This window comes from Crocuta crocuta, unplaced genomic scaffold (assembly GCF_008692635.1).
Source record: "Crocuta crocuta isolate KB4526 unplaced genomic scaffold, BGI_CrCroc_1.0 scaffold113, whole genome shotgun sequence".
Classification (NCBI taxonomy): Eukaryota; Metazoa; Chordata; class Mammalia; order Carnivora; family Hyaenidae; genus Crocuta; species Crocuta crocuta.
The window spans coordinates 3,845,608-3,866,106 of NW_027530368.1; the positions used below are offsets into that span (position 1 = coordinate 3,845,608).

Sequence of the window (20,499 nt, forward strand, 5' to 3'; positions counted from 1 at the left end):
GGGAAAATGTAGGCATCTGTAAGATCTTCTTATTAAGACAATAGAAATAACTGTTATCCTAACTTCTGCTTCTTAAACTACTATCATTTCTCCTTGCCCTTAATAAAATAGGTCCCAATTCATCCCTTACCAGGGGAAAAAAATAAAATGACCAAAAAAAATTCTATGAATGGTAGAAACCTAAAATATCAAACAACAAAAAAAACCTAAGACATTTATTTGGCAGTAGAACTTAGTATCAGGAAAGCAAATCTTACAACCCATCCAGTTAGGTTAAATTGAGCCATCCCAAAAGGAAGTCCTGTTTTCAAGTTTCACAAAATGTCAAGGACTCCAGTCAAACACCAGTCTCCTTTATACATGTGCTTTTATTCTGTGGTTATAACCTACTGCCCTCAATATAAGATTGGAGAGATTTTCCTATTTTAATTCCCTTCCTACCCCTGCATAATTTATTGCTCTGCACCATGAACACAAACCATTTAGCCTCGCTTAAGATCAAAAACCAAATTGGTGGTAGGGTAAAAAATAAGGTTATCTCATTCCTGTCCCTTACTCTGTATCAAACTGATTGCTATAGGAGAGACACAAGTTATACTACAGATGAACTCTTCTGTTGAAGGATAGAACAGAAAGCTTAGTGTTAGTGACTTGTTTCTTACCTCTTTAGATTTGGAACTTCTACCAGTGGTGCTTTTAGGATTCTTAGTGTTTTGCCCAGCCAAAGTCTGAAACATCAAGTAAAAAATATAGAAAAACAGAATTTACAACTATGTTACTACTGTCCTTTAAAAAAAAAAAAAAAAAGAATCCAAACACCAAACAATATCCAAACACATTTAATTATGCAAATAGTTAACAGGTATACCACACTAAGTCAACAAATTTAACAGTACAGGCATCTTCTCTGTAGCTGTAGTTAAATTGTTTTATTGGTCTTTTCTTCCCTATAGTCACAATGTCTAAGTTGGGGCAATCAGTAAACTGATAAAGGAAGCTTCAATTTAAGAAAGAAAACCATTTCCCATTCAGAAGCAGAGTGCTAAGTCACCTCAGGACATTTGCTGGAGACTTTATTTAAAACCACAGTTACAGTTCTAACCACATTTTATCCAAATAACATTTTTCAAACCTGTTAATAAATCACAAACTTGAGTTTATTACTCAAATGTCTATTGGCTTAAATCAATGGAATCATTAAGAGAAACTGGGAGGTCGGGGGTGGAGTGAGGAGATGAAAGTATAAAACAAGATTACATCTCCTACTCCAAAGCTACCACAGCAGAGCTATTCATTTCAAAGACACACTGAGCCATTCTTCCTACCCTCCTCACCTTATTGTTGCTGTCATCCCGTTTCATGACGGAAGGTCTAGCCTCTGTTTCCTGAGATTGTTTTGTAATATCCCTGTAATCCAGTTTAGAATCCTTGCCTTGCAGGGCTGAGATCCTTCCACTGCCTCCTCTGGTAACACCGCAATGAGTGGGTCTGAATTTATTGCTGTTTTCAGCCAAGCCTGACCTGGCACTTGTAGGTTTAAGGAGACCCAATTCCTTCGCTGAAAGTTTCTTTTCAGCATTTATTTGATCTCTGAGTACAGATCTTAGAAGACTTTTCTGGTTTTCAGATCTTGAAGCTGTAGCTTTTACCTTTGGAGAGGAGACCATACCAGCCTTGATGCTTGATTTAGTGCCAGATGTATTTGATACAGCAAACATACTAGTTTTATTAGTTTCATCAGGCTTATTGGCCTGACCCATTCCTTTATTTGGGTATGTCTTGGTCACAGCATTTTCTGCAGGCTTTTCTTTCACTGCTGCCACAATCTTTTCCAACTTCTCTGTAATCATCCTAGCATCATTCTTTTCAGCTTTTCCTATTTGCAGATCCAGTCTGGTTTCCTTACTATTAATTTCATTCTCCTCCTTTTCATCCATGTTACTTTTCTCAGAAATTCCCTTTTTGTTCACTGCCTTCTCATCCCCGATGGAAATTCCAGGTACTAAGGCCACAACACAAGGAGACGGTATTATTTCTGAAACAGTTTCATGTTTGTCCACTTCAGCTACAGCTTCTATCATAGACTGTGTAATCCCAGAAAAGAAATCTTCTGCTTCAGTTGGAGATTCTTCTAGGATTCCTTTAATGTTCCTTTCTTCTATAAATGCACTGTCAGACCTAGATAATTCTGATTCAGGGTTAATGATTTCTGCCTCCTCCTTCTCAAAGTCACTAGCATACACCTGCTGATTTAAAACACACTCCTCTACATTTTCAGTGAATAATTCAATACTGATTGGAGTGGATGCTACAAGAGGAATTTCCACTTTGACCTCTTCTCCTTGAGTTTCAACTTCCAACGTTTCAATAGCAAAGTCAGAGTCACACAGTACTTTTTCAGGTTCTTCCACACAAGGTTCTTCCAGCTGTACAGAAGTTTCTGTTTCAATGTTGGGAACAGTTTCTTCTTCAACCTCACTAGGTTTAACAGAGGGACTATCAGCTGCTGTTTGCACCTCACTTTCATCAACTCGACTGTTTTTCAAGTCAGGGCTAAAAGTATTTAAAAACAAACAAAAAAAAAGAACACAAACAAAAACACAAACAAAAATCAAACTATGATGAGAATTCAACCTTTATAAATAATCCTGTTGATGCCAATTGTTAAGACTTCCTGATGCATTAGTAATGAGCACTGGGAAATCCAGCCAATAGGCAATAAAATGGTTAAGATGTTTTGACATCAATATGTAAACAATAAAAATTTTTAAAAAGAGCCTCCACTACACTGAAGATTTCTTTTTAGTTCAAAGGAAATAATGACAAAACTATATTCACTGATATAATTCTTCTAACCAATTTTTTTTCCTTCTGTGTCATGTCTGCACTAGACATGAGAAGGCTGAATGTGAATGTGAGACATCTCAAATTATTAAGATCTTCCCAAGAGCGGTAACTGAAATAATAAAATTATGTGTATAGTTCTACAATGAAACTAATAATCCACGCACTGAAACTTAAAATTTTAAGTGACTCTTACCTAAAATGAACGGGAAAAGAAACCGGTGAGGAGAAAAGGCTATATATACTATATCAACTCTTTTTTTTTCTTTTATGTGAGACAATTCTTGTTTTTTCCCCAAGAACTGTATTTATTAATAATAATACCTAAAAGAGAACTTTCTTTGGAAATATCTTTTAAATACTCTATTGGATTTAAAGTTAGATAAAGTTAGAGGTAAAACTAATAGAATCATCTTAACATAAAGTATGTGCCTCTGGCTACTTGAGTGAAAAGGTGTATGTAAAAAAAAAATCTTTCCAGTTACAGAAAGTAATTTAGAATTCTAAAGTTTTAAGTAAAATTACTCAGAAGAAATGGAGAAAATACATGGCAAGTATATACAATTGATCTTATTTCATTGTGGTCTTCCTAAATCCAAAGTAAGCAAAAGTGTATGTGATTCTATAATCCAACTTCTTTCACTGAGACAGAGACAGAGTAACTTTTTATATTAATGTTCCATAGATCAGAGATTATCTTGAAGAGTGACAGGGAAAATTTTAGCTTCCAAAACAATGTCCAGCATACTATCAACACAAATCAAATTTAACAAAGACATCCACTTAATTATACTAGAAGCAGCACATTAGAGGAAGACATTAGAATGCCATTTCAATTCCTCATAGCAAAGAATATTGTTTTCCTCCTGGTTTTCAAGGAAGGAGGGGATGAGACAACCCCTTGATATGATTCTCAGAGGATGGCTATATGATCTTTCAGTGAATGGAAGGCATATCAGTGTCCTGAGATGTTAACATTTCAAAACTTTGGAAAGAGTAAGTGCTACCGTTATCAGGGTCTAATCACTTGAGACAATAAACTGGTCTTCCCCTCCAAAGATGGTTAAGTTTAAACTTCCAAAGGAAAAAATGTTCTAAAAGATCAGAGAAACACCTCTAGGTGAAAAGCTCTAAGGCAAAGTTTGAGGTATTTAAGTTCAACAGTCAGTAACAACAGACCTTAATCAATATGTATTCTATTCATTTATATAAACTTCCTTTATATGGTAAAAGTGTTTAAAACTTTTTATTTGAAATAATTCATCTCCCTTATATTCAAAAATAGGTATGGCTGATTTTAAGTGTTCAAATCCTCTGAACTAGTCAAAATAAAACTTGCGGCCAAGTCCAAATATGACAAAGATAAGAAAAAGTTGTGACATTTAGTTATAGCAGTTATGTAAATATTATTTCTCAAAATGTAAGCTTTCATTTTTAAGTTTACAAGACTCATTTTCAATAAAGAAGATTAAATTCAAACTCCTGCCTCACTATAGAACTGAACCATTAACACTAAATGTTTTATAAATTGGGGCTATACAAAAACACCAAATCTACTGGGCTGAAATGAAAACAATGGAGATGTTGATTCCAGGCTCCAGGACACAGTAAGCCCTTCTGCTTTACCATATTTAAGGTTTGTCAAAAGAAAAAGCTATTATCTTTTATATGAATCACTATGCAATTCCACACTTCAAACAGAGACCATGGACCTACTTGGAAAATTGGTTTATTACCATGTTTGTTCATATGTGTTCATCTTTTTAAATTATAGTGCTTTCTTCATAGATTTCATTTACCAAAAGCTAACATCTAGTTTTCTGGCTAATATGGGGAAAACACCTACGTGTTCATCAAGTTAGCCTGGAAAGTCAAATGAATTAATGATACCAAAGTTAAAAAAAATAAAATAAAATAAAAAAGGCTTTTCAAAATCAAAGGAAAAAACAGTCATATTTTGGGAAATGGCACAAAAAAGAAACAGGGAAGGCATTCAGGATATAGGTATTTAATTTCCACCCCTGTCCCACTCCCATCTCCCCATAAATATCAGGGTTTCAAAATTTAAAAAAAGCTGGACATGAGAACAAAGGTAAATCCCATACCTTAAACTTTCCAAGAAATTTTAGACTACAACTTAACAATACTGGAGATTAGTATTTATATTTCAGATGGCCACTGGGTAGTTCCCAACATTATTAATGAGTTGGTGAAAACTACACCTTACATCCTTATTTGCAGCCTTAATTACATGTTAAATAAATAGTATTTACATTGGGGGATTGAGAACAGGCAAAATGTAGATTAGTATTAATAATCCATAGATTTCTTTTAAATAGGAAATATATTTAAATACACTGCACTAATTATAAACAAAAGAATCACATTCAAGATGAATCAGCACCTGAAAATGCTTCAAAAACAAAACAAAACAAAACAAAACAAAACAACAACACGAGCCACCAGTATTTTCCCAGGATCACTTTACTCCAATAAAGAAATGTGAAGTATTCAGGTCGCATCCCATATCTTTTTCTCTAATGTCACATAAAACTGCAATATGGAAATTCAGTTACTAGTATTAGAATTTTAAAAATGAAATCTTTTTAAGATTAAACAATTATCTGTAAATTTATTAAGAAGTTATCTTTGGGGTGCCTGGGTAGCTCAGTCAGTTGAGTGTTTGACTCTTGATCTCAGCTCAGGTTATAATCTCATGGTTGGTGGGATTGAGCTTCATATCAGGCTCTGGCTGACAAAGAAACTGCATGGGATTCTATCTATCCCTCTCTCTGTGCCCTTCCCCTGCTCATGTGCACACGAGCTCAATCTTTCTTTCAAAAATAAACAAACTTGGGACTCCTGGGTGGCTCAGTCGGTTAAGGGTCTGACTTTGGCTCAGGTCATGATTTCACAGTTCGTGGGTTCAAGCCCCGCGTCGGGCTCTGTGCTGACAGCTAGCTCAGAGCCTGGAGCCTGCTTCAGATTCTGTATCTCCCTTTCTCTCTGACCCTCCCCTGCTCACACTGTCTTCATCTCTCTCTCAAAAATAAATAAAACATTAAAAACTAAATAAATAAATAAAAAGAAAGGATCTCCAATCTTAAAAGGTAAGTCAAAATAATAAGAGGAAAAAAATGACCAGAACACAGAAACTAGCTGTTCTTACAGACCTGAAACTATCTCAAACGAAATACATAAAATGAATTTTTGGAAGAGCCTACTCAATCAGCCAGAGTTAGTGTGGCCAAACTGTAGGTTAACCTATGTTACATGTGGCATTACCATTCATTAAGCCCTTTGTGGGCTTTTATATTCAACAGTGCTGTTGGTATTACTTCCTAGACAGGTGAACATAATTGGTATTGATGATGTACAATTTTTAAAAGTCTGTACTGACACATACAGCAAACCTAATTGCTTTAAGTTACCAACATATTTTGAAGTACTCTCAATCACCTTTATCATTTATATAAGAATTATATACATTATTTATCATTTATGTATGAATTACTAGAAAAACTGGGAGCACCTAGGTTGCTCAAGTCAGTTGAGCATCTGACTTCAGCTCAGGTCATGATCTCATAGTTCATGAGCTGGAGCCCAGCCATCAGGCTCACTGCTGTCAGCACAAAGCCCACTTTGGATCCTTTGTCCACTTCTCTCTGCCCCTCCCCCGTTCACGTGTGTGCGCGCGCTCTCTCTCTCTCTAAACTAAATAAACATAAAAAAATCACTAAGGAAAATCCATAAGACACCCTGCTTTTCAGGCATCTTAAAATCAGTGCATCAAATAAAACAAACTTTCCATATTGAAACACTTTCAAAATGCTCTTTCAAACTGAGAAGCTCTTACTACACTGACTCTACAAGGACAAATCACTCAGTATTAAAAAGGGAAAAGAATTCTAAACCAGTGATTCCCAATGAAAAGCAGTAAAAAGAAGGTAAATAAATGGTTAGTGCAAAAGTGGTTATAAGAATGAGAAAGTTACTAAGAGGGTGTACTGTATAGTCTAAACAAGGCTATGAGTCACTAGTTCGTGTAGACACATAAGAACAAGTTTTCACTTTTCATCCAAGTTTTCAAACATTATTTTGTTTTATAATAAAAATCCTTTCCCTCACCCCAGTTGTTTTCAAAAAGTATCAAAATACATACTGAATACTTTCTTTTTGGTTTTAAGTCAATGAAATTTTATTACTGTTTTAACTATTCTGGAATAGAAAAATCTAACAAGAATACTGATAACAGAATCAAGTTGTTCAAGAGTCTTAGCAAAACATTTCACAAAGTCATATTTATGTATTTAATTCAAATTGACTTTACATATTCAGTTTTTCTAAAATATCAGTAAATACCTGAGAGACAAAAAAACAAAACAATGCTCCCTCAGTCAAAAACAAAAAACCACAGACACACAAAGCGCCACCACACTTCATATATATATCACAAAATGGACATGAAAGCTATAAACTTTCTGCTACCAGTGAACAATTACTATAAAAGGCAGAAACAAAAATCAGTAATTAATACTATGCAAAAATGATGGCAAACTTAGAGCAACATACCTTTCTTTTCCTAGTTCTGGGTCTTTGTCAGCTTGAGCCTGTAACACAATTCCACATTTCATTAGAGGGTATTCTACTGGATTTTAAATATTTAACCCATCAGTGGAATGTTTTTAATTCTTAAAATCTAAGCTAAAGAAACAAGACCACATCTTAAAAATGTATCAAAATGACTAGTTTTCAGTGTCTGCATAACTTTCAGATACCAGAATTTTCCTCTCATTAAAGAGCCCTAAGGTAGGTTATAGAGAATAAGTGACACATAGCAATTAATGACAGAAAGTCTCTGAATGTTGATATAAACACGAAACTTTTTTAACTTTAAAAGCTTAGAATTACTATCTTTTTTAAAAGAATAAAAACCATCAACCTGAAATACCAACATCTTCAGTGTGCAATTATTTAAAAAGACATCTACTTATAAGGAAGATTACTGAGGATGGCTAGAGGGGTGTTGGGTGGTAGGATGGGCTAAATGGGCAATGGGCATTAAGGAGGGGACTTGTTGGGATGCACAGTGGGTTGTTATAAGTAAGTGGCGAATCACTAAATTCTGTTCCTGAAATCATTATTACACTATATGTTAACTAACTTGGATCTAAATAATTATTAAAAAAATCTTAAAAAAAAAAAGTTTTCTATTCCAAACACCTAGAAATGCTGAGCAAAACTTAACAATAATCCTTACAAACATAATTATATCTAAACCACCAAAAAAGTAATGTCCTAGGGTCCAAAATGGAAGTGGAAATTAAAATTCAATGCAAATGGGGGCACCTGGGTGGCTCAGGTCATGATCTCATGGTTTGTGAGTTTGAACCCTGCACTGGGATCTCTGCTGCCTGGGCAGAGCCTGCTTCAAATCCCATCCTCCTCTCTCCACCCCTCTCCTGCTCACACGCGTGCACACTGTCTCAAAAATAAAGAAACTAACTGACTGACTGACTAAAATTCTTTGCCTATGTAACCAAGCACTGGTCCAGGCAGTGGGCACATCAGTGAACAAAATAGCAAAAACTGTCTGTTCTTTAGAGCTTATATATATCAGCTATATGCTTTCTCTGAGGGAATCATGTGTATTCTGAGTTGAGAATTACTTTCTCTGTATTTTATCAGATTAAAAAGTGAAATTATACTTTAAAGAAACTGAATCATGTGCCTAGAGAGGACTTCTGGTGTGGGTGATGGGAGTCCCAGAGTTTAAAGGCCTTCTTTACTGGGTCATCTTGTTGGGTATTCAGTCTACAGTGTAATGATACATAAGAAAAACTGAAGATGGCAGTTGATAAGCCCCAACCACAGTATTTACAATTTAATCTTCTCATTCACAGGAAAAGCTTAAGGGGTGGGCAGGCGGGGGGTAGCAGGAGCTATATGACAGTAGAGGAAATCTATACCAGATACCTGTATTAGTGAACTTGCTTCTTTATTCATAAATGAGAAAAACAAATGCACAACAGAGAGCAAGATAAGCATACAAAACAGACTGAAGATCTTTCAGAGAACTGAAACCAGTTCCAACTGAAATCCACAAAATCAGTTACAGGTGTTACTCAGAAAGAATAGTAAACTAAAATTTGAGAATGGAAAATAATCAAAGAAATAATAAGAGGAAGACTTTCCTCAGGTGAAGGAACACACCAAGCTTTATAAATTCACTGAGTGCTCTAAGTGGGAGATATAAAGTAAGTCCCAAACCAAGATAAAACCTTCTTCCCTGTTGGGGCACCTGGGTGGCTTAGTCGGTTAAGCGTCCGACTTTCACTTAGGTCATGATCTTGCGGTTCGTGGGTTCGAGCCCCGCGTCGGGCTCTGTGCTGACTGCCAGCTCAGAGCCTGGAGCCTGTTTCAGAGTCTGTCATTCCCTCTCTCTCTGACCCTCCCCTGCTCACACTGTCTCTCTCTCTCTCCTAGAAATAAATAAATTTTTAAAAAAAATTAAAAAACAAAACAAAAAAACCTTCTTCCCTGTGCTAGCCACACTGATCCTCCTTGAAGTTCCTGAATCATCAACTCTGTCCTTAAGGACTTAGCACTTGCTCTTCTTTTTTAAAAACTTCCCTTCCTTTTTATTTGTAAAGCTTGCTCTCTTACTTTCTTCAGGTCTCAAATAACTATTCCTCAGAGGGGCTATAAACTTGACAACTCTAAAATACACATTCGCCCCCCCTACCCCATCTATTATTACTCTCTACTTTTTTATCTTGATTGGTCTAAACAGCACTTCATAGCATTTTTTATCACCTGATATGTGTGTGTAAAAGAGAGAGATTTATAGTCTTTCTTCTCTACTAAAATACAAACTCCTAGAGGACTTGGAACATCAACTCCTGTTTATCAATGTACTCCAATAGCTAAACTGTCTAAACCATGCTGGCATATAGATAAGCAGTTAGATAAATATCTGCTTAATGAATTAATGAATAAATGCTGAAAACTTTGAAAAGAAAAAAAAAAAGAATACATAAGATATGACTAGGATCATACTTCTCCTTAAAAAATATAGGTTAAGGGGCACCTGGCTGCCCGGCTCAGTTAGCAGAGCATGCGACTCTTGATCTTGGGGTTGGGGTTCAAGCCCCATGCTAGTTGTAGAGAATACTTAAAACATAAAATCTTAAAAATAAAGAACAACAGGAGCGCCTGGGTGGCTTAGTCGGTTGAGCGTCCGACTTTCGCTTAGGTCATGATCTCGTGGTTCGTGGGTTTCGAGCCCCGCGTCGCGCTCTGTGCTGACTGCCAGCTCAGAGCCTGGAGCCTGTTTCAGTCTGTGACTCCCTCTCTCTCTGACCCTCCCCTGCTCACGCTGTCTCTCTCTCTCTCTCCTAGGAATAAAAAATAAATAAAAAAATAAAAAAATAAAAATAAAGAACAACAACAACAAAAAAAACAGTACAGGTTAGAACAGAATTCTCCATCTACACAAACTATCAATGAAATATGTAAAAATAAAATAAAGTATATTTCAAATATGCAGAGACTCAGAAAGTTTACTGTCCACACACACTTTCTTGGGAAAATTATGTGATGATGTAATCTAGCAAACAGAAAAGAAATCCAAGAGAGAAGAAGATACAGAACAAGAAATGACAGAAGTAACTCAGAAGAGCAATAAAAAGAAAATGAACATGTACACCTGCTTTACAAAATAAATGGCCATAAATTTAGAACAGAGAGTCAGAAGAATTGCTCTAAGGAGAGTAGACCCTATTCAACAAATAGTAATTAAGTTATACGATCTGAATAACATGAAGACAGTCCTCCTTCTTCCTCTCAACAACAACCCCCGCCCCAAACTGTACAGGAAATAATCCAAACACTGAAGAAAACAAAAACACAGCATCATTTTGAAAAATGAATCGGAATATAAGAAAGTCACCTCCGAGTGTACAAAATACTGGATTTCCTTCTTTATAGACCCACCGTCATACTACTGAATTCTATAGTTAGTATCTTCTTAATCAAGATATCAGAAATACAGGTATTAGTTTTTGGTACTTAGAATTAAGCCTTCATATTTCACATGCAGGGTAACTATAGTTACATAACGAAAGGTTGTAATGGATACCTGTGTAAGTAACATTACAGGTAACAAAAATGAAAGCGGGGGTGTTGAAGAGGATAATATAAGGATGTTAATTACTTACTTAGCTCATTTTAAACATGGTAAATTTAAAACTGTCATTTTAAAAATTTTGGGACATGATTTATTTCCATTTCCTAGCCTAGCTTTTATTACTTCTCATATAGATTATTACAATACCTTGAAATTAGTCTACCTGTCTCAACCATCGATTTACCATTTTTTGAGTCAATGTCATGGACACTATGTGATATGCTCAAGATTATGAGGCTACCTTATCAGTGGTAGAGCTTAGACTTTGTTCTGATGTTCTTCAATTTCATAAGCCATAATAATAAGGTTTTGAATAAAAGCTTGGGAAGTAAAGTATAAATTCAGGTAGAGGTTTTTGATATTTTCATTTATTTTAAGTCTAAAGATTTGAGACTGATTTGAGACTGTATTTTTAGAAAAATAATTTCTATATCATCATTGTTTACTATAATTCTGAATGTCATTACCTGAAAATATCAAAAACACAAATTTAAAAAAATATAATGTTCTATTGAGAAAAAAATGTTAAAAACTTTTAAAATTGTTTCTGAAATTATCAGGTTAAACAAGTCACTCATATTTGTGTTGAAATCAGTACCTCTCACACAATGCATTTACTTATAGACGCTCTATTTAATTTGGCTTTAGATGGTGGAATTATATTTTTCTTGGGCTAGCATATGATTTTTGGCACATTAATAAAAAACATACACAAACTAATACAGGCCCTATTATTTACCTCCTGTTATGGAGACACAATCAAACTATTAGAGAAAGCATCTGAGTTTGAACTTAATTCTTTCAAAGATGGTTTACTTATAGTTTTCATATACTTATTACTACCGTGTAAGCCAATAATCTGCAACTCTCATGTCTTATACAAGAGTTTATAATAAATTAAAAAAGAAAGAAACAAATTTCTTCTATCAGTAAAAGGCCAAAATGGACTCAAAGTAGACTGCATTCTGGAGACAATCATGATCATGTTACATATATAGAATTGAACATTCTACACATATGTCCATAGTAATTATCAGATAAAAATGCTACATTTTTCAAAATTACCTCACATGACTCTAATTTAGACTAATTTATACTGTGCCATAAAGCATGACAGTTGGAGTAGTGATTGCAACACAAACTTTTAAAACAAAGTCTAAACTCAGCACCAATATTCTTAAAAAATTTCCTTCAGAGTACTTCTAGTTTTGGAAGAATGACCTTTACAGTTTTTTTCATTTTCTAAAAGGACAAAAGTTGATACAAAATAATTTTACCTCTGATGAGTCCATCTTTGGCGATAACGTGCAGGTCAATACATGGTCACCTATGTTCTGTGGATTTTGTTTCAGAAAGCTATACATTGATTGAGCAGATTCAGGACTATCTAACTGAAGAATTGCCTTTGGAGAAGATTAAAAAAAAAATGTATTAGTAGCTCCCCCCAAAAAAAACAAAAGTAGAACTACCATATGATCCAGGAATCCAGGAATTCCACCCCAAAGAACTGTAAGCAAGGACTCTAACAGACATCTGTACACCCCTGTTCAGATAAGTCAAATTCACAATAGTCAAAAGGTAGAAGCAACCTAGTATTCAACGGATGAGTGGATAAACAAAATGTGATATATGCAAACAATGAATTATTATTCAGCTTTATTTTTATTTATTTTGAGAGAGAAAGAGGCAGAGAGAGAGAGAAAGGGAAATTCCAAGCAGGTTCTGCACCATCAGCACAGAGCCAGATGCAGTGCTCAAACCCACAGAACCATGAGATCATGACCTGAGCTGAAACCAAGGAAGTCAGACGCTTAACCAACTAAGCCATCCAGGTGCCCCTATTATTCAGGTTTAAAAGGGAAAGTAATTCTGACATATGTTACAAAATACAATCAAGATGTTAGACAAAGTTAAATAAGCCAATTGCAAAAGATCAAATACCATATGATTCTACTTATATGAGGCAGCAGCTAGAATAGTCAGATTCATAGAGATAGAAAGCAAAATGGTAGAATGCTGGTTGTCAGGGGCTAGGAAAAGAACGAAGGAGAAATAACTGTTTAATGGACAGAGGGTTTCAATTTAGGAAGATAAAGTTCTGGAGATGGATAGTGGTGATGGTTGTTTAACAACATGAATATACTTAATGCCAGTGAATTAAACAGGGTTAAAACAATAAGTTCAATTATATATATTTTCGCCAAACACAATTTTTAAATTTTTTTAAAGAATGGATATAGTTTTCCTCAAGACTTCAAATGTGATTTCAAAGGTGAAGTTAATCTTCATTTCAAAGGAAACCGGAGAAAACAATCCTTAAAATGTTGCAAAGTCAAGCAAAATGGCAAAGTATGATAGGTATTTTTAAGAAATTTCTTAAAATATTTTTAAGAAACTCAGAGTGTCTGGGTGGCTCAGTCGGTTGAGCATCCAACTTCGACTCAGGTCATTCATGATCTCTCAGCTCATGAGTTTAATCCCTGCATCGGGCTCTATGCTGACAGCTCAGAGCCTGGAGTCTGCTTCAGATTCTCTGTCTCCATCTCTCTCTGTCCCTCCCCCACTCATGTTCTGTCTCTCTCTCAAAAATAAATAACTACTGAAAAAAAATTTTTTTAAGACATTTTGGGGTGCCTGGGTGGCTCAGTTGGTTGAGTGTCAGACTTCAGCTCAGGTCATGATCTCATAGTTCATGGATAGAGCCCCACATCGGGNAGGAAGTTTAAAAATACCTCCCAGATCCCAGAGAATTACACTTATCAAAATTCCTTATGCCATCTGTCATCTCCCTTCCCTATGTCACACTATTTCTAAAGTATCTAACAATCTAATATGCTCTATGTATCAGAAGCATGTCAAAATTAGTTATCTATTTTTGGTGAATTAGGTGCTTTTTCAGAAGCAAACACTGTCAACTTTGATATGAAATGCTACTTTTCTAGATAATATATGCTTCATCGAAATCTAGTTTTGGGGGTACCTAAGCGTCTAACTTTAGCTCAGGTCATGATCTCGCAGTTCAAAAGCTTGAGTCCTGCATCGGGCTCTGCACTGACAGCTCTGAGCCTGGAGCCTGCTTCAGATTCTCAATCTCCCTCTCTCTCTCTCTGCCCCTCCCCCTCTTATAATCTTTCTCTCTTACAAAAATAAACATTTTTTTTAATAAAATCTAATTTTAATGACTAAGTATCTGAATTAAATATTAAACACAGAGAGCATAGCAAATGTAAAGAAGTTGGTAATCTCTTTTAAGGTAGCCAAACCAGGAAGTAAAAGACTGACCATTTTATACTTCTTTCCATATAACTAAACAAAGAGACCTAAGAATTCTCTATGTATTTTATGGCTGGAAGGGACTTTAGCAACTATCTGGTAACAATTTTCTCATCTTACAAATAAGAACTAAAACTGTAAGCCAATTCAGCCAAGGTCACAAAAGTAGTTAAGGTTAGATGAACTCAAACCTAAACTTTCCATTAAGATAATGTTCTACCATTAAGATAGTGCTGACAGTTCAGAGCCTGGAGCCTGCTTTGGATTGTGTCTCCCTCTCCTCTCTCCCAAAAATAAATAAACATTAAAAAACAAAAAAAGAGGAGTTTTGAGGAGAAAGGATTCATCTCTTGCTTCTTATCACAGCCCAGGAGAAAATATGCTGATCTACCACAGTGATGCTAAGCAATTAAATGTTTACAGGTCCTTCAGTTCAGAAGATGAATTAAAAGTTGCAAACCCGCGGGGCAGATGGGTGGCTCAGTTGATTAGGCATCTGACTCTTGATTTCAGCTTAGGTCATAAGCTCACAGTTCCTGAGTTTGAGCTCCCTGTTTTGGGTTCTGCACTGTCAGTGCCTGCTTAGGATTTTCTCTCCCCATTCTCTCTGCCCCTCCCCTACTGACACTCCAAATCTCTTTTAAAACAAACAAACAAAAAGACACAAATCCTTAAGAGTACAGGGTTTAATCATATATTCTCTGTAGAACACATAGCTAAAACAGAAGGGACCTTTTTACCTTGTTTTTATTACTCATAAATACGTGGTGATCCACTTTTCCAAACTGAAGTCCAACACAAAGTACACACTGAAGTCCATTTTCTGGTAAGTTATCAAGATGTACAAATCGATTGTAAATTTTATCTACATTTGCCTGTAGTTTTTAAAGAAAGGATATAGAAAGAGAGAAACACAGCTGAAGTATCAAATTGTCAAACACAGATTAATTTAACTTTTCAAAGGTCAGATGACATCCTCTCCCAAAGGTAAGAAAATGACTATGTGAGCAGTAATCAATGAAACAATTCACTGAAACTAGAAGTATAATCTTTCTTCTTCAACATAATATTTACCCAACACCTAATATACCTAACCCCCTTAATATGGCTCCTGTATCTGGAAAATATTTCACATTAGGGACTACCATGACCCTCTCTTTTTTATTTGAACCAAGAGAAAACCCATTCTACACTTCTATCACCTCAATATTTTAAAGTAAGTACTAAGGTTTTCTTTTCTTTATAACAGAAATAACCAATGTTTCTACCAATTAAACAAGTGTACAAAGGTTTTTAAAAGCAAAACTTACCTCTGGGTCATTTTCTTTAATCAAGGTTGTAAATATAGCTTCCTAGAAAAGGCAAATAGAGGGTAAGTGTAAGTCTTCCTCATTCATGTATTTATTTAGTCAAGTTTTATAATAAAATAACCAATATGAATAAGCATTAAGCATTATTTCATAAAATGAGAAGTCCGCAAAAGTTTTGTTCCTTCTAAAAATCTTTCCTTCTTCCAAACCAAATTATTCAAGTCCCACCTTAAGACATTTTAATTCTTCCTATTCCCTTAAGTACATTAAAGATTAATAAGGTGGTGTCAGGGAGGACATTCAAATTCACATACAAGGACTAGAATTAATTTAACAGACAGTTAAGAGAATTCAAATTATAAAGCAAAAGTGAATAAGCAAAGTAGGGGATAAGGAAGAACAGAAATGCAGGATAGTAGGGGTGCCTGGGTGTCTCACTTGTTTGTGCTGGATTTTGGCTAAGGTCATGATCTTGTGGGGGGAAGGGGGGGTCAAGCCCCTCTTCTGGCTCCATGCTGGGCATGAAATCTGATTGGAAATCTCTCATGCTTTGCCCCTACCCCACACACAACTCACACACTTTCTCTCAAAAAGAAAAAATGCCCAGCCCCCAAAAAAGAAAAGAAATTTATGCTAGTAAAAACAAACAGTGAAGAGAATTAAATGTAGTTATTTAGTGCTATTGAATTATAAAGAAAGCTAAGAGTGATATAAGACAAAAATGTCAAAGCTGGGAAAGGCTAGGTAATGGAACTTTTATCTTAGGAGACTCCGGTTCTTAATTTTTTTTCTTTTCAAAAGAATATGGACACACATAAAACAATATCACCAATGACATCAGAGTGATTTTCAATGGAAGGCTCTCTCAAATTACATGCATTTTCACTTTCCTCCATAAATTCTAATAACTCTAACTTCATGCCTCTTAGCAGTTGACAATAAATGTTTGTAGGCCAGAAAAACAGTGAAGGGTTTCTATATCAGTTGAATTTGAACAGATTTGAATTTTATGTCAGTCTCATGACTTTGTGGAGAAAGGTTTTAAAAGACACAAACCTAAAGTTAGAAGACATAAAGAACTACTTTAGTTGGAGTTTGTTGTTGTTGTTTTTCTTTAGCTTATTTATTGAAAGAGAGAGAGAGAGAGAGAGAAATCCTAAGCGGGTTCCATACTGCTTACACAGAGCCCAACTCGTGGCTCAAACTCCCAAATCATGACATCATGACCTGGGCCAAAACCAAGAGTCGGTTGCCCAACCAACTGAGCCACTCAGGCACCCCTGGAGTTTTTTGGTTTTTGAATTTCCTTTTAAAGTTTATTTATTTACTTTGAGAGAGAACACAAGCGGGGAGGCGCAAAGAGAGAAAATCCCAAGCAGGCTCCATGCTGTCAGCACAGAGCCCAATGTAGAGCTCAAACCCATGAACCATGAAATCATGACCTGATCCGTAATCAAGAGTCAAAGGTGCTCCTAGTTGGAGTTTTTAAGAAACAATGCAATGATGGATAGGATGAAGAGAGAATAAACCATAGAAATATTTATGACTTAAAATATATAAGACTGATTCTGAAAACCCATAGAAAACTCAAAATAATATCTGGGATTCTAGTTTAGAGGACAGATAATAGCAGTAACATGAGAACAAAGTGCTGTAGAGGTGCCTGGGTAGCTCTTGGTTGGGCATCCGGCTCTTGATTTTGGCTCCAGTCATGATCTCATGGTTCTTGAGATCAAGCTCCAAGTTGGGCTCTTCACTGACAGCATAGAGCCTACTTGGGATTCTCTCTCCATCTCTCTCTGCCCTCCCCCACCCATGCACTCACACTTGTTCTCTCTCTCAAAATAAACAAACATAAAAAAAAAAAAGAATACAGTGTTGTCTACAGATAGTAGTTTTCAACCTGTTTTTTCGATTTTAAAATATATGAGGGGTTGGATTCCCTCAGTGGGGAAGTAACTCTCAAACAATGGAATAGGAGACTATGAAGGCACAGGAAGCTTTCTCAATGGTTCAAAGAAAACAGTACCCTAAAGAAGCAAACCAGGAAACATTTAACAGACTATAATAAATCTAACTTAAACTTATGTTAAGTCTATTATTTACCTCGTCTTTTATATTCATGTTTTCAGGAACCATACTTATTGAGAGTTGATTTCCATCCATTGATATTGGGAAGCAGGTATAAAATTTTATCATAGAATCTGCACATTTTCTATTTATTTCCATAAATACCTTTTAAAATAGAAATTACAAAAACAAAAAATAAATTTCGTTAAGTTGCTTTTTCTTGAAAAGATTTAATGCCTTAAAGTCAAATAAACTGATTAACTTACTAAATATTTTAAAGAAAAAAGGCATTCCTCAAAAGTGAGGCCAACAGACTCACAATATTACAACCATAAGGAATGGATGATTAAACTCATAAGGCAATAAATACTAAAGAAGAGTGAACACTCTACTAAATGACATTAAGGAAAATCTTATTTATTTTATTCATCACTGTATCCTTAGTACCCAGAGAAGTATCTGGCATATAGCAGACATTTAATAAGCATTCGTTGAGTAAATCAATTTAATGGTTGATAAAATATGAGAAATATGAAAACTGAAAGAACCAAAGAAATGTGTAAAGATTAGCAAGTTATTTTTGATTTTGTTTTCCTAATTGTGAAATTGGTAGTTTCACACATTTTGGTTTTAATTTTCATCCCTGTCTAAATAAATAGGTTGAACATTCTTCTTTCTACATGTCTGATAATGAGATAGAAATCTCCTATATATTTGTTCACAGCTGTAATTCTTTTCTTAAAGAATTATTTCCTTGTGTCATTTGCCAATTTATTGAATTCTTTAATATTTTACAGCATTATGTGGGTATGAATCTTTGTTTCCCTATTAAAATAATAATTAGAATATTTTTAGTTTTTAATTTACATCTTGCTTTATGTTCATTTTAGTCCACAAATGTTTAAAATGTTTTTATGATTGAACCTGGTATTTTTCCACATAATACCTAGAAAAGTATTAAATCTCCCAATAGTTAATAATTCTAGTCAACTCTAATCAAAATTGGGCAGATTATTATCTGTCTAGATTTTCTGTATTTGACTCATACTTTGGTATATGATGCAAAGTGTGAATCTGAATTATGCATTTCCAGATTCTCACAATTTCCCCCTATTTTAATGTAATCACATAAAAAAAATTCTTTTATTAAAAAGTCATTCCTGGGGCTCCTGGGTGGCTCAGTCAGTTAAGCATCCAACTCTTGATTTCAGCTCAGGACATGATCTCACATATGTGAGATCAAGCCCTACTTTGAGCTCTGCACTGGGCGTGGAGCCTACTTAAGATTCTCTCTATCCCTGCCCCTTTCCCCCTCCCCTGCTCACACATGCTCTCTCTCTGAAAAAAAATACCCCTTCCTTTTATTCTTTACTCTAAATATAAAGTTTTATTGAAATATAACTTATATAAAGTTCACCTGTTTAAGTGTAGAATTCATTGGTTTTCAGAAATTTATAAAAGTGTGCAAACACTGAAATAATCTACTTTTAATATAATACGAAATTGCATGTAACTTGGATTCACTCTCCGCTTCTGTTTTCTAAGGCAAACTGGCTCCAACTACTATCAAACATATATACCCTACTTTCAAAGATTCTAGTGGATCACCAACTCCTTTCTAATGTAAGAACACCACTTCTCATCACCTGAGTGGCGTTTCCATTAAACTTTCCTTAAATCTCACCTCTTGTAAAATACATTCCAGAAGTTGTTTATTATTAACAATATTTTGTTTTGTTTTGAAATTACAAAAGCAGTATGTATTCCTGGAAACATGAAACACAATAATAACCTAGGTTATTCTAAGTACTGATGACATCTTTGTCTGAGAAAAGTTACTTCCTATTTGAGTACAATTGGTAAAATAGCATGAATACTAGTAAAAAAAGTGCTATACAAGTTTGTAAGTCATTGTAATATTAACATATTGAAGATAAAGTATTTTCTTTAGACTAAAATTTTAAGCAAAATTTTGACACATTTATTAAGCCATCCTCCCCATCATTAAAACTACATCAGATTAGAATAACACTAAAATACGGGATATCTGTTTTATATTTTGAAAATCCCTTGGGTTGAGATGGCTTAATTATTTTGAGGTGTTGCCTTTAAACCTTTTTCTTTTAATTTTGTGAACTTATTTTCAAAATGTGCTTCAGACAACATGAACAGCTATTATCAACGCTTACCTTTTTATGAGATGATAAAATCAAAATATCCTTTAAACCACCAAATGGTTTTACTAGGTTGTAAACTTCTTCTATAGAATATCCTTTATTAGGCAAATTAGAAATAAGTACCACACACATTTCCTCTGTTTCCTTCAAAACAAATTTAAGAGTTGACATTCAAATTTCTTTAACTGCTTCTGTATTTACTTAAGTCTATGCTGCAGATCATTTGTTATGGTAGTATTTAAACTGACTATATTTAATACTAAATCTTATCAATTAAGAAGGATGGTCCGAACCTCAAAAACAAAACAAAATGCCAATTTCCTCTCTTCAAGTACATAGCATAATTTCATTCATACCATCTGTCATCTAGTCAAAGCCTTTAGTTTTCTTTTCAACCACTGTTTTAAAATACAATTATTTGGGGCGCCTGGGTGGCTTAGTCGGTCAAGTGTCCGACTTTCGCTTAGGTCATGATCTCGCGGTTCGTGGGTTCGAGCCCCGCGTCGGGCTCTGTGCTGACTGCCAGCTCAGAGCCTGGAGCCTGTTTCAGTCTGTGACTCCCTCTCTCTCTGACCCTCCCCTGCTCACGCAGTCTCTCTCTCTCTCTCTCCTAGAAATAAAAATATTAATAAAAAAA

At 35.0% G+C, this 20,499-nt stretch overlaps 1 protein-coding gene across 6 annotated transcripts in view; it reads right to left on the reverse strand.

Moving 5' to 3' along the window:
* The window catches only part of ZNF638 (zinc finger protein 638), a 125,372-nt gene that overhangs the window by 8,754 nt on the left and 96,119 nt on the right, over window positions 1-20,499 (reverse strand). For all 6 annotated transcript variants that reach the window (XM_077766316.1, XM_077766315.1, XM_077766313.1 and 3 more), the window contains 8 exons: window positions 19,875-20,006; window positions 17,722-17,850; window positions 15,616-15,657; window positions 15,046-15,180; window positions 12,310-12,435; window positions 7,417-7,454; window positions 1,335-2,553; window positions 663-728 (listed from right to left, as the gene is read on the reverse strand). In XM_077766316.1, coding sequence (XP_077622442.1) covers window positions 663-728; window positions 1,335-2,553; window positions 7,417-7,454; window positions 12,310-12,435; window positions 15,046-15,180; window positions 15,616-15,657; window positions 17,722-17,850; window positions 19,875-20,006 — 1,887 coding nt within the window. The remainder of the gene's footprint in view (window positions 1-662; window positions 729-1,334; window positions 2,554-7,416; window positions 7,455-12,309; window positions 12,436-15,045; window positions 15,181-15,615; window positions 15,658-17,721; window positions 17,851-19,874; window positions 20,007-20,499) is intronic.